Here is a 15,284-nt window from a genome sequence, read left to right on the forward strand (position 1 = left end):
TACGTTGGCTCAAATTAAAAACCATGTGTTGGTCCATCGTTGGAACAGGGTTGCCCGGGAATTCCTTGAATTCTGGGAATTATGCGTGAATTATTGTCTTCGGGAATTATGCGTGAAATCTGCTTGAATTTTTCTCTGTAGATGTGAAAAATTGCAACTTTTATTAATCCAAATCCCTTTGAATTTTTACATATTTATTAATGCCCTGAGGCAAGTTTTTTAAAGTTTAGGTTTTATTTATATCGAGAAAGGAAAAGATGAGAAATCTGCGTTCAAAATAAAACAGATTCAATCCGTTCACTTCGTTAGTGTCCTTTGCAGAACAATGTATCTGACAAACAGAAGTTATCTTGGTTGATTTCTTGAAATTCTTATACAATTAACAATTTTTAGCAGATTACTATATGCCGTAACATTTCTGATTTATTTTTGTGGATGTATTCCTCATCTGAGCATGTGACATGGCAAATGTGAACTCCTCGCATTAAATTAAATATTTTAAATACATATATATACTGTTTACCTGAATTAGAATTTTTGAATACATTTGAATCACACAGACCTTTTATATTGTTAATATATTTGGGAGGGGGGTTGAGAGACGGTAATACGTAATGACATAAGGTTGAACCTCAACCTCACATCAACAAGTATCGTGTTACTTCCAACCATTGTATTTTTGTTTACACACATTGTCATTTTTGTGTTTCTCTACATTAACCATGACTGTAATGGTGAATTATGTCTTTGTGCATAATTTTATGATATAAAATAATTATATTTTTAAATGTACATAAAATTTACTTATTCCAAGTTGAAAAGGTAACATTTATTGTGATGTCATAACTTGCCTGAATACATTTTTCACATCCAGATAGTAAAACACTTTAAAAACAATTGTAAATTTAGCAATTATCTCTTTTATACATAAATACATTAATTCAGAAAGACAACTGACTCCAGACAATGACAAAGATGCATACACAAACAAATGCATATGAATATCTGCTGCAAAAATGACACTTGTTCATGTTTCCCACATATTCACTATTGTAACAAACATTAGATGGTTCAAGCTAGGTCTTGAAATCATTGGAAAAACATGCTATGTGTTGCAAGTTACAAAATTTCAAATTATTTGACAATAATAATATTACTGTTTCAGGGATGGGGTAGATTAATCTGTGTTATATCAGTATTAGCTTACAAAGCATATTGGTGGAATAACAGATAATTTTACCAACCAAATACATGTGCATAGATACACATCTATCTATATATCTATATTCACACAAAAATTTAGTGCCAAAATTTGGCCATTTTATTATTATTTTAATGAATATAGATGTATATTTGCCCCCATTTTGTAAAGTAAATGTCTACATACATGCTTTCTTTTTCTAAGACAACCCGTTGTGTTTTGTTTAAAGTCCACTTTATGCACAGATATGCTAATCAGAATGGGACTTACTGTTTAAACTGGGATCTGAACCACTATGTGCCTTCACGAGGTTTCGAACCAGGGACCCCCTGATTCCAAGACAACATTACCATTACACGAGGCCGGCAAACCCATTGTAGTAACCTGGTTACAAATGTAGGTATTTATGCGATAAGGCCCGAACATCTCTCACTAATTTATTTAGTTAATTTTAGCATTGATACTTACCTATTCTGCATTGCGGAAGATTCTTTAAGGTGAAGTTGTGCCCTTTTCCATAAAATAGTGTCAACTTTTCATATTACGAGTCATTATTTGTCTTCTTTGTTCTGCTTGGGTAACAGACAATATGGCGTGCACTCGTCATGGATCATTGCACGCTGTGCTTGTGTTTTGTCGATATGGAGTGGGGTATGCAGTGTTTCAACCTTCTTCACCGAAAAATAACTACTTTCGTGTTCATTATGTCATCACAAACCATTGACGGATAACCCCAAAAAAACATTCATGATAGCCCCATGAACCATTGACCGATAGCCCCAAAAACCATTCACCATAGCCCCATGGATCATTTCCAGCAAGGTTAGGTTGGGTTAAGTTAGGTAAGCATAGTTTAAAAAAAATCGCGCCAGCTGCAGGTACATAATGGAAACAGCGGCATAATGTTGTCGCTTTACAGAAAATGCAAGTTCCTTACATAAAAAGTGATTATTTCTTGTTCTGCAGCATTCTATGGTGATGTTTTCAGTTTCTGCGAAAGAAAATGCCTCAAAGAACTTGACAATGCTACAGAAACTGATTTGAGTAAGTAGTTTCTCCTGTAAATTTGAAGAAATCCGTTCGGGCGATATCGCATATTTACCCAAACATAAATTAATGTATTCTGTATCATGCATTCTTTAAGGATTCTTTTTCACAATTTTATATTACTAAAATATTACTTATTGCTAATTGTAACTTTTATAGTGGCAGTAGCCGGCCTCTGTGGTAGAGTGGTTAGCACATTGCGCTACGAGGCCAGGTGTCATGGGTTTGAATCCCAGCCTGGGCATGGATGTTTGTGAGTGTCCATTCATCATATCATCACTCATCCTCATCTTTGCAAATTAGCCAAAAGTGGCACAAAAAGCGAAGTAAACCAAGGCAAATCAATCAGTCATTATAGTGGCAGTATTAGTTAAATATTGGTTGAATGCCTAATATGTATGTATCTACTACTGTGTCTCTCTTCTCCTAATTATGAAAATGTATGTTTATTTTCATGAATTTGTGGATATTATAAAAAAACAAATAGTGTAAAGATGTACAGTTTTTATTTTGTTGATAGTCACAGTTAGTCAAGTCATATTTCTTCTTTCGGTTTGATAATGAGTTCTTATGTTATAACATTGATATTTTCATTTGATTTGCTTTTCATCAAGAACTACAGTTTTGTACAACATACATTTTTCTTTCTTGTTAGATTAGTTGATCATAGTCTGGAACCGTGTAAAAATAATGGCTGTCTTTCACACAATCACTCCTTACTTCAGTGCAGAGAAGGCCCTTCAGGATATTAAAGGTGAGTTCTTAATATATCATTTAAATACTTTAACTGAATTGAATCTTATTCTAATGCACAAGATCCTATGTTTGAGTTCATTAGAAGATCCACCATAATACGTACAGTAGAACTGCAATTTTACATTTTTCAGGGGACCAGGTGGGAAAATGTAAAATCGAGGCAAATTTTATAGCATTTTGCTTGTTAGGACCATCAAGATTGAATGTATAATTCAGGAAAATGTTAAATCCGGGAATATAGAATTTGGGTTCCACTGTACTTGAAGGCAAACACAGGTCTGGTGCCTGGACCACAGGATAATCCTGTGTGGACTTTGTGTTGTGTGTGTGGGTCATGGTCATGTGTATGTGCTCCTCTAATTACCATTCGTCCACATTATTGCAATTAGCCAAAAGTAGCAGAAATGCAACGTAAAATAACACATGTACAAATACAAGAAAATCTGCTGTTTGACACGCACCAAAGGCCTGTGTAAAGTTCTAATAATTTTGTTTCTCTTCACAAACAGACTTCTCAGAGGTTTGGCAACGAAGAGAAACACCGACTCACTCTACATTGCCATTATGCTTGAGAGAAAACCTTTATCAGTTCAGTGGGTATCATAAATATACATGCCCGACCCTGTGGCCAAGTGGTTAGCACATCGCGCTGCGAGGCCAAGGGTCCCGGGTTCGAATCCCGCTCGGGCTTGGTTGTTTGTGAATGTCCATTCATCAATTTCATCATTTCATCACTCATCCCCATCTTCGCAAATTAGCCAAGAGGCACAAAACGCGAAGTAAAATAAACTAAATCAATCAATCAATCAATCATAAATATACACTTAATGGTTAATCACAACTACTCAGTTTCAAATAACAAGCTTGAAACATAGATCATATTTAATATTCCACCTTTCAAGAAATCAACTCACTTGTACACGGAATAAACAATATCTTCAAATCCAATAATTTGGAACACTGCAGAAAATATTACCATTAAACTTACATATCGTAACATTTCTCCATGTCCACAACAAGCATTCATAAAACATAATAAAACTGATTAACCAACTTACAGAATTGTCAAATTCATCTCAATGTCTATATCCCTTAACATATGAAAAACGCAGTATGCTGACCAAGGCAGAATGTATTTTATTTTAAAACAAAATCTTGATTTTGTATTTGGTACAGAGTCTGAAGAAGACCTTGCTAGGAGGTTGAAACATAATGTTTAGTTTATGTTTTAAAATAAAATGAATTGTACCTTGGTCAGCATATTGAGTTTTTCGTATCATGGAAACAAGGCTTAATGGTGTTATCTCTTATTATCCCTTAACATACTCCATTATCAAGTATTACCTATTACAGGATTTGACACTGAGCATATGCTCTATTGACATGTGTGAACACTTTTCTAAGGCCTCATAAACCACAGACTATACATACCCAGTACAAGCAGAACCATCTGGCAGGGGAAGACAACAAACTCTAACATTGAGGAACTATTGATTGATATGCATATCAATGTTTGAGCTCAATACTTGGAAAGCAAATAGACTTTTTTCATTGGAATCTAATAATTTATAAAAAGGAATAATTAAAATTGTTCCGTCTTGTCTTGGATTGTGCAAAGGAAATTTCTGGAAAATATTTTAATTTCTTATATATTTACTAAATATATATGATACTGGGTAATTTTTTGGTTTTCGTAAAATCCAAGACAAGAAACATTTCAATTCTAACATTAAAAATCTTACTTAATACTTCATTATTGTAATTAATTCTGGATTTGTTATTTACATTGGGGTTTATTAATTGCAATCAACGTAATATGCAATGAGATTAACAATAATAGGATCAAAATATCTTCCCCTTGCACTGAAACAACAAACTAGAAGAAATATTGTACTGTGAAGTTACAATGAAAATTCATCGTATGCAAATACACAGGAAGAACATACCCTTGAAATATTAAACTAAGAATTTTTAACATTGACCATACACGTGTTTTTTATTTGATTCATCATAAGTTTACCTTGTCTATCTGACATTAAAAATCATTTTCTGTTCAAAAATGTTGTAAATATGTCTAGGTTTTCCTTAAAAATAATAAATATTCACGTATGCAGCCAGAACTCATTTGTAGGATACAAGAAAGATTTATTTTCCAACTAAACTTAAATTTCATTCTACACGAATTTAAATTACACACACACATAAAAAATGTAGAGTTTCTACCTTTGCGTAGAGCGATCAAACTCAACCTGTGTGCTTTGAGACTTCTTAGAGGATGATATTTAATCAATATAGAAGGTAAACGACGCATGTGAAAGTTTTGTAATGATCTGTCTACGTTAAACACGAATACCAAATTCCTAGCCTATTCTATACTATGCTTGACATAAGACATAAAACAAATCTTTCACAGCACAAGGCTTAATCACAAAACCAGTCACCACTGAATTCCTAAACATTCCAGGAATAGCGTAAGGGAAATCACAGAAGCTTGAAAATTCTTCATAATGAACCTGAATTTTAGTTCAGAAAGTAAAATATAGCCACACTAAATAGAAATGTACTTATAACAAAAAATAAGTCCTTGATCCACGGTGCGTTACCACAGGTTAGTCAATAACAAACTTTGAGAATAGTGAAATGCGTCACAATCTTCCATGAAAGTCTAAAATCTTTACATCTTTATTAAAAGTTTCAAGTGCTTGAATATGTATGGCGTAATGCAGTACTACATAAAATGTATTACAAATATACTTTATAATGTACATCGCTTGAATTTATACGATCGTTTTATGAGTTGGCCTCTCATCATGGACTAATGTCAACAGGGCAAATTCCATTAATTGTCCATCATTTTAGGGCTGTTAGTTTTTCTCCAAGCGGTTAAATGGCACTATACACTTCCGTCTCCAAAGGAAATATTGTATAGCAAGTTCTGCGTCCGCCTACTGATTTCCGTTGTCGGCCTGGCTTATAGGGGTGGGTTTCCTCATATATATTTTCCTTGCCATTATTCCCTATCCTTCTATCTCCCAAGAGTTTCACACACAGGTTGGTTGTTAACCACCAGTTCAACATAAATGCGTCATACTTCTGAAATCACCGATCACTCACAAGGCCATTACATGTTAAATTTGGAAATATTTGTGTTGATCATTAGACTGGTATATATGTTAATATAGTGTTGTCCTCTTGTGAACACTTACAACAAGCTTGTGCTTTAGACATTATTGTGGACATAATTATTGCAGGTATTGTGTGTAACGTGTTTGCCTTTGTGTGTGTAAGAGAGTGAATGAAAGTGCTGTTGATTCATAAAATGTTATGTAATCATTTTACATATTGAATTTGATTGATTGATTTAGTTTGTTGAAGGTAACATTTCTGCCACTTTTGGCTAATCTCAATGATGAGGATGAATGGTGATTAGATGAAGTGGAGGAATGAACAATCACAAACACACATGGACAACACAACTAACCTCGTTGGCTTGCAACATTGCAGTTACCAAGATGAACTATGTGAAAGCAAGGTTGACTTTAGGGTGCCTGTTACTACTAATGTACAGGTCATTAAATCCCAATGTTTTTCTGCCACTGGTTAGAGAGCTAGAGCTGTTTTCTCACAAGCTATAAAACAGGGTAGTCCAAGTAGAAGTCTTTCCTATGTTGTGTTTAGGAGCAGTGGAGCATGACAGGTAATATAGTTTGATGTTTGAGAAAACCAGGACATTAGCTGAACAATTGCTAAAATCTTAAAAATATGACTGTTCTTCATTTTTTTTAAAGTACTTTCCATATGTCAGAGAAGAGGGGGTTACTCCTTCTCATTCTATAAATGTTGTCTTCCAATTCTGTTTTATAGTGACAACACTCATTGTCCTCAAGCATAATTAAACATTGTCCCGCACAGTGGTCTAAGGCATCAGGCTTTGTGCTGGTTCGAGTTTCCTGAGGGGAAGTGTCACAACTTTTCTCCTGAGATTTCGACCAATGTGTGCGACCGGTGGTCACCCAACGCTGTGAGGAAATTGGGGAGCTACGAATGAGTAGCATAAGCCGGTCATGGAAACCTACAACAATGACCAGGGGTTTGTCGTGCTGACCACACGCCACCCCGTAACTGGTTGGATGACTGCCCACGTTTGCTGAGACATGTGGAAGTGAGGCCTACAGTTGTAGGTAGGCCTTGGTCCTCAAGGGCTGTTGTACCACGGTTATGGTTGTGTTGTAATTAAGTATTGTCGAGAGATTAAATGTCCTTGTAAAAAAGTGTATTCTTAGGAAAGTGTAAATGATGTGATATTCCATATCCACCTTGGTATAAATTAGCCATAACAAGAGTAGTGTCCTCAAAGGAGGGCTTGTTTATTCTGATCTTCCTTATATGTTAATCACCTGTTATTGTGAAATCTTATTGATAGCCTGTGAATCTTTTAGATAATAAGTAAAGTAAAGTGCTCCCCTGTGCTTTGCACCAAGCCATGAAGGTGTATAGGGGGTGTGGAGTTAGGGCCCCACACTTTCTTGATCACGGCCAAAGGTGGGGGTGATGTGGTCATCACCATGCCCCTGGCTGCATTTTCCCCCAGAGTTTCCTCCAGGTTCCCACTTTATATGACGCTGGGGGGGTGCCGGAGCTGCTTGAACAGTTGGAAAAAATTCCCGGTTCTGCCCCACCGGGGATCGAACCTGTGTCTCTCGCATGGTAGTCAGACACCCTAACAATTGAGCTACCGCGGTAGACAATAAGTAGACATTTCATTATTGAGAGGCTAGCATTTGACAGACAATATGTTGATCAACTTGTGTAATAAATTGAAAAACTACCTTTACTTTTTTCTTTTAGTGCTGAGCCCAAAATGATGCTAGTGCTGATACCAATGCATGAATACTATAAGGTTATGCGCATAAGGAAGCTAGCAAATTGGCAGTTAGTCCGCAGATGATATGCACAAAGCTTAAAATCCCTAACCACAATTGCCCATTTATGACGACTGAAAAGCAAGTAGTGGCAACACTGTCACCACATTACATATTGTCAACTGAGGGTGCTTTTGCTTCTCGCACGTGCAGAGAGAGGATACAGTGGTTCGACACACCCAATTTTGCTAGTCCAGGTCATGCATATGGACAAGCATGAAGTTCTTACGTATGGTTAACAAATCAAAGTACCATCACTTTCACATTCCCAGGTTCTTTAACACTTTGGGGGTCTGGGGGTGATGGTGGGTGCTAACATTCAGTGGGCTGGGTTTTCAGTTCTGGCTCGTAAGATTGCAATGATTTTTCATCTAACAGGATGATGCTATCAAGGAATGTGTGACCTTTCTTGATGTGAAGTGCCAAATGTTCACCTTCAAGGATGCACTATTGCTATTTCCAAACATTTCTTTGCTTCATGATGGATGCTGTAAAATTACTTACGTGAAATTTAGAAAATTTCGCACTTCCGCATTGTGCAACCAATTCACAAAAGGGTACGGCGTTTGAAGCAGAGATGGTACCGCGTCACTGCATTGTTTGTTCCCGTGCGGCAGTAGTTGCGATTTCTCCCATTCAGCGGCGCTGGCATGTGCATCCTGGTTTGCGTTGTCTGCTTTCTGTTGCCTGGTGGACGACGCATACCAGGATGTGCACACCAGCGCCTCTGAATGGGAGAAATTGCAACTATCACCACCCGGGAACAAACAATGCAGTGACGCGGTACCATCTCCGCTTCAAACGCTGTACCCTTTTGTGAATGAAGACAGTGGATCTTCGAAATTAATAGGATTTAACCATTAAATTGTGCGTAGTGCGAAATTTTCTAAATTTCACGTAAGTAATTTCTTTGCTTGTTTGAGTTTAGTTATAAGTCCACTTTATGCACAGAAAGGTTAATCTTTCTGGCTGAACCCAGGAACCCCATTTTTGAATGTCCATAAGATGAAGAGTCACCCATCAGGATGCAATTTTACAATATCTAAGCACGTCATGCAACTTGGTGGTGTGAGTTGTTCCTATCTCTGCAGCTAACTCCTTCTCTGTCCATTGCTAACCCACCTCCAGTAGTGATTCAATCAAGTCCACATAACACTGGAAGACCTGCACGTGGCACATCTTCTACACTGTTATCTCCTTGAAAAATACCTCCCCAAAGGCATAAGGGTAACATCATTGCCTTGCAATCAACGGGTCCCAGGTTTAATATCCAGTGGATGCACAGAGTTATTCGGATGTCACTTTAAACTGTAAGTCCAGTCCCAATTAGCCTTACTGTGCATAAAGTAGACTTAAAACACCAAATCAATCAATCAACCAAAGGGCCACCTATATGTTAATGCATTGTTGTCGCATGTGTCTTTGTAGACCTACCTGACATTCTTTCATGTTGTTTTCATGCACCATTTCAATGTTAATCCATGCACATTGTTCGTACATCGAAAAATGCATTTTCAGGTGGTCTGATTTGTCGCCCGTATGTACTCTTCAATCTATACGCCCTACACTAGCTAGAATCAGCAACACCTTCACATGTTCATACTCAACATAGTGCCACTACTTTCTTTCCAGCCCTCATATACAGGTGGGAGTTACTGGTACAGCAGCTTCCTTCTTTGCTTGGTACTCAGCCCAGGGAAAGAGACAAATAACAGCTTGATTTGTTAAAAAGCTTGGATTGCGTGATTTGCAGTTTCTGTCCTACAACCCTTGTTTGCTGGTTCTTGCTGATGGATAATTAAATAATTGCTCCAGATGTCCACCAATGATATTTACAATTCACCAATTGGGATCCTATAGCAAACAAGGTGAGCATACCTAGCAATTTCCAAGGGATTTCTATTTTGAAGCATGGACTGTGGAATTTCCATCCTTTCAAGAGATCACTGTCTGCCAATTCTCCATTTCCTAGATGTATATGGCTTAACAATTGAAAATTCATCAGAATATTTATAAATAAACAATGGTGGAACAGCCTGAGAGGGTCAGGGCCCACCTACCTATTGCTGACCACTCCCATCTCGGCAGGTGGGAGACCATCCAACCAGTTACGGGTTGATGTGTGGTCAGCACAACGAATCCCCAGTCGTTTTTGAAAGTATTCATGACCGAGTTATGCTACTCATTCATTGCTCCCCCACACGATGCTGACTGGCCACCGGTCCCAGAGACAGGACAAAAACTGAGCAAAAACGTTGTTAGCTTCCCCCAGGAGACTCGAACCTGCACGTGTCCCGTAGCCGGAGCCCAAAGCATGATGCCGTAGACAGCATGGCCACGGTGTGGGCCAAAATTTATAACTGCTAATGTATATTTCATTGTAGTGTACCATATCAGTCTATCTGAATTTTACTTTAAATATTCTGTATTCACGTACGAGATAATAATGTTGACTCAGGCATAGGGTATGCTTCATGTAAATTTATTGTTATGTTCATTGATCTTGGTTTACATCTCAAAATTAAAATTTTAATAGTAGAAAGTAGCTTGTTTTAATCATACTTGATTTATTGGTCTGTCTGTCTTCTAATGGAAATCAAATGGTTGATAATGATGGTCAACATCGATGGAAAAGATGAAGCAATAAACACAGTGAAATGTGTTTGAATCTTGGACCACTGGCATTCATAGAGTAGCTGAAGAATAATTTTAATTTATGAATACTACAAATGACAGGTGAAATGCAACGAGTAATGGTTAACTCAATTATTTTTATTTATAATAAAATGTTGTATTCCAATATTTTGCTAAGTTCACTTGGCTACAGGGATCAATTCAAAAACATGAAAAAACTCTCTCAGAAGAAAATTAAAACTAAATACATATGATAGTTCGTGGAGTGAAATACCACTGACAAGACAATTTGGTATAACATTACTGAAGTTATCTTGTGATAGACCCATTTAGGAAATATGGGCCTAAAAATACAAAGAATTGTGTAGTGAAATCTCTTATCAAGTACTAACCTATTACAATATAAATTAATCAGGTCATCATGAACTGCAGATATGTCATATTCTGATGGTGTTCATGGAAAGTATTACAGTGTGTCTAACTTTGCTTTAATCAGAAAGTAAAAAGTTATAAAGTAATGAATATAAAAAATAGTGAAATTTAATGCCGCATGCTGTACTTGCCTTTCATTTGTTTGTTTGTGTTTCAGTAAGTAATATTTCTTTTCTACTTGTTTAGATAATCAAGAAATGAGGCTTTTAGCTTATTATGATAACCAATCCACCATAGGCTGCCACTCATCTTTTTGTCGTCTACTGTCACAGCGTCGCCACAGTGCCAAAACCACAAATGTGCTAAATCTTATTTTTGAGATAAAAGCATTTTAATATTCACTATCCTGAAAGAATAAGTTGCTACATTTGGATAAAAATGTAGTCAGAAGCTGCACTAGGTGGAAAAAAATTTACGTTTGTGATTTTGATATTGGTGCAAATACATATAAACCTCTGCACCTGGTTTTATTCAGGAAGTTACTAAAATGAACTCAATTTTCAGCCAGAAAATGTTCATCATGTATGATTTCCCTTATAATAAAACGTTTTAATTTATCTTTGTTCGTAGAGTGTTATAGAACTGTTATATCCGGTATAGACGGTGGATTTTTAAAGAATGTTTTTTTTTTCTGTTTCAGAATGTGTTCAAAGTATTGTAGATGAACATATAAGCACAAGAGCACCAATTGATGATGACAATGTTACATTCCAAAAGTTTTGTGCTAAACTTGAACAAATTCTTCATCTAGGCTTAAAAGGTAATTATTTTGATCTTCTAATTACTTTCAAACATTTGTTTATGTCTTTATGGATTTCTCATGGAGAAGCTGATCCATTATTGCACCATAAATAATTTTAATTTATGAATGCTCCAAATGACAGATGAAACAAAATGAGGATGGGTAAACTTAATTAATTTTATTTATAATAAAAGGTACTAATCTTCACATGTTATATGATTGTAATCCTAGGAATAATTGTGACAGACTGACACTTTCACATTAGAGACTGCATTGTTGAATGTATAAAATTAGGTAATCTTGCTTTGGAGACTAATTTTATGCTTTTAACACTGAAGTATCCAAGAAGTAAGTATTCGTGTTTCATAATTTATCCTGAAGGAGCCAAGCCAACTTGGTGAAATGCAGCATTACAACATTACAATGTGCCTAAGTGAGTGCCTTTTATTATACAGGGCATGCACAAAAGAATGGTGCAGTTTCAAAAGTTAATGAAAGATATTCTCACATTACACTTCAATGGCGGCAACTATCCAAGTTTCTGATGCGTTAATTGTGGGTCACACAACACACATCCATCCAGTAATCATGTATAATGCACACTTTTTTCCAAAACTTTTGCCCCCAAAAACTGTGGTGCGTATTATGCACGGAGTAATTCAGACAGCCAACATGGAACCGTACAGGGTCATTCTATGATTTTGTGACACTTACATTGATTTAAACAATGTTAAATTGTATTAAGTTATTTTAACACTACTTACCATGTGTTAAAATAGCTTAATACAATTTATAAGTGAGTAATATGCACAAATCTACAATATGTTATTTTACATTGATTTTTCATGTTTACGAAACCCTATGATGTTATATATCATTGTGAAGCTTAAATTCTGTAGTTTCTGAATATGGCAGCAGTATTCCATTCAAGATGTCGACACTAATGTGCAATGCGATTGAAATGAGCTCATCACAAAATAAATGAACATTCTGATTTTTATGGATGAAAGATAAGTTAAGGAAAAAGAAAATAATAATTAAAATGTATTACTGGCGAAATAATATGACATATATAGAGTGTGTAAATGCCATAATGGAAGAAATCTTGTGCTGCCAACTGCTAGTTTGATGGTTCTGAATGTGCCTCCTATACATGTTACATTAGTCATGAAGAAAGTATGTATTTTTTTTGGGGGGGGGGAGATGGAAAGATAGATATGGATATAGGGAAGAAGGGACACAAGAAAAGCAGTGCCATTCTGGCAGAATTCAAGCATGCACCTCCCGTCACATGGGAGGCATATCTGTGGTATTTGTTGGGTGAGAAATAATAGAATATAACTTCCTGAGCAGAAAATCCATAAGATAATTTTTGAATGCTAAACACAGTGGAGGGAGAGTGGGGAGGTGGCATGGGTTGATGATGTATTGTTTACACAAGAGGATATTTTCCTCTTGGTTCACATAGCAACAGGTAACTCATTGAATAGGTATGATGTCATTCACTGTTGATGAGCATACCAAAGCTTTACGACCTACAACTAAGAAAGCCATTTCTTGCACCTGAATTATACTGCACATTATATAAGAGGTATAATTGTTTGTCACTTTTCTCTATCAAAAATCAGGGTGCGCATTATACACACACATGCACATTATACACACTTAAGTATGGTAACAAGTTCTGTGAAATTGTAACATTTAGAATATTGAACTTTATACTAATGATTAACCTTTTGGTGCCCGATCGTCTCGATCGAGATGCTCTTAGGTAACCCTTAGGTGCCCGATCATCTTGATCGAGACACTTTGTCAAGGTCGTAGTTTCTACGTTATAAATTCGCTATTTTTGGCAACAATTCCGATTTGCTTTTTTCATATTGTTGTTAACACATGTATTTAACAGAAATGATTGTTGCACATTCTTTTTTCATGAAAATGGCAGGAAATAGGTAACTTCTTTTTTGCATCTTTTTTCAAGGGAAAAATTTTGCTGACAAAGGAAGGCCAGCTTTGTTGTTCTAAAAAATGGGGATTTCCCCCTCCCTCCCCCCAAGAAAAAGTACATGACAGTGTCAACATGCACATGGAAATTATCGCTGGCATGTAAGGAACACAAAAATATTTGCATTATTATCGTATAACCAACGTAACGTGAGTTGTAACCCCAAAAGGAATGGTCAGCACGCTACTGAATCAAGCTTCAAAATGCAGCGTTACCTTGAAATGACTGTAGCTCAGAGGCTAATTACCCTACAGAGATGAATGATATACCGTTGTACGCGGAATGAATCACAGATTCAGACAATATAACATTTATGTACATTCGGCGTATATATGGAGGGGGGGGGGGGAATCTCCCAAAAAAATCATTTAAAAAAAAACTTGGGGTTTCCGGTCTGTCCTGGAGATAAGGCGAGAATCACCAGAACTTTCACATTAGTGGGGTTAGACCATCAACTTCAACGATACTCTATTCCTCTTGGCACTGCGCATTCGTCTAGTGTTGAAAGGAAGAGTCCATTTACTGGAAGGTAGCTTAGATATCAAACTAACATGTGGTATAAGTGAGAAGCACCAGTTCCATTTCATGGCATATATACAGCAGTGTTGCCACTATTAAATTTCCAACCACGTTCTCTCTTGGTATTATCTATTAGTCCATCCCTAATTTAAACTTGTGTTGACTTTACCTGTTATTACAGAGTGAGCATGTACTTCACATATTAAATTGTGTATGAATTCTTGTGCTTACAGATAAGACTAGTATACTTGGAAATAAAAGAGACTACTGGGACTACATGTTGAGGTGTCTGGCTATCAAGCAAGGTGGATTTAATAGTGGCTTGAAGTATGTCAAAAATAATAATGAGGTAATTATTTGCATAGTTAATGGTGTATTTATAAATATTAATTGCTTTATATTTCCTGGGCAATTGATTTGCAATGACATGTCTGGTATTTTTGTAACTGAGGGGAATGTGACAAAAGGGGAAGGTCTTATTCTCCTTTAGGTGTTCAGTGCTAGTTTTTACCATCTTTCATGCATTTGTAATTCTCCTGTTGAGGAATGTATACCCTTTAGGTTGTGTAAGAAATTGAAGGGTTAGAGGGAACTGTGGGGATACACTTTCTCTTGTGATTACAATGAGTTTCGTTGTTAATATTTCAATATCGTACGAGAATGGAGCATTTCTAAATTTTAAATTATACCCTTCTTCCATGAAAGATGGTCGAAAAATAAATGTATTTTGTAATGCTGTAAATTTTCTGTATTTTTATTATTTCCAATAAAAAAAAGTAAAGTGCTCCCCTGTGCTTAGCACCACGCCATGAAGGCGTATAGGGGGTGTGGGTGTAACGCCCCACACTTTCTTGATCTGGTCGTGAGTGGGGGTGATGTGATTAGCATCATGCCCCTGACCACCTTTACCCCCCAGGGTTTCACCCAGGTACCCATGTCATTCGAAGCTGGGTGGGAGCCAGGGCCACTTCCAACGTTATAAAAGTTCCCAGATTTGAACCAGCCAGGGATCGAACCCGGGACCTT

At 36.5% G+C, this 15,284-nt stretch overlaps 1 protein-coding gene across 1 annotated transcript in view; it reads left to right on the plus strand.

The window, feature by feature from the left end:
• Positions 1 to 2,909: 2,909 nt before the first annotated feature.
• LOC145978041 (uncharacterized) overlaps positions 2,910 to 15,284 on the plus strand; it is a 156,245-nt gene continuing 143,870 nt past the window's right edge. Inside the window, exons 1-3 of the mRNA XM_083110440.1 lie at positions 2,910 to 3,002; positions 11,633 to 11,752; positions 14,492 to 14,607. Of these exons, the coding sequence (XP_082966566.1) occupies positions 2,939 to 3,002; positions 11,633 to 11,752; positions 14,492 to 14,607 (300 nt within the window). The 5' untranslated portion in view covers positions 2,910 to 2,938. The remainder of the gene's footprint in view (positions 3,003 to 11,632; positions 11,753 to 14,491; positions 14,608 to 15,284) is intronic.

The sequence above is a fragment of the Lepisma saccharinum genome, chromosome 24 (assembly GCF_977018435.1).
Source record: "Lepisma saccharinum chromosome 24, izLepSacc3.1, whole genome shotgun sequence".
Classification (NCBI taxonomy): domain Eukaryota; kingdom Metazoa; phylum Arthropoda; class Insecta; order Zygentoma; family Lepismatidae; genus Lepisma; species Lepisma saccharinum.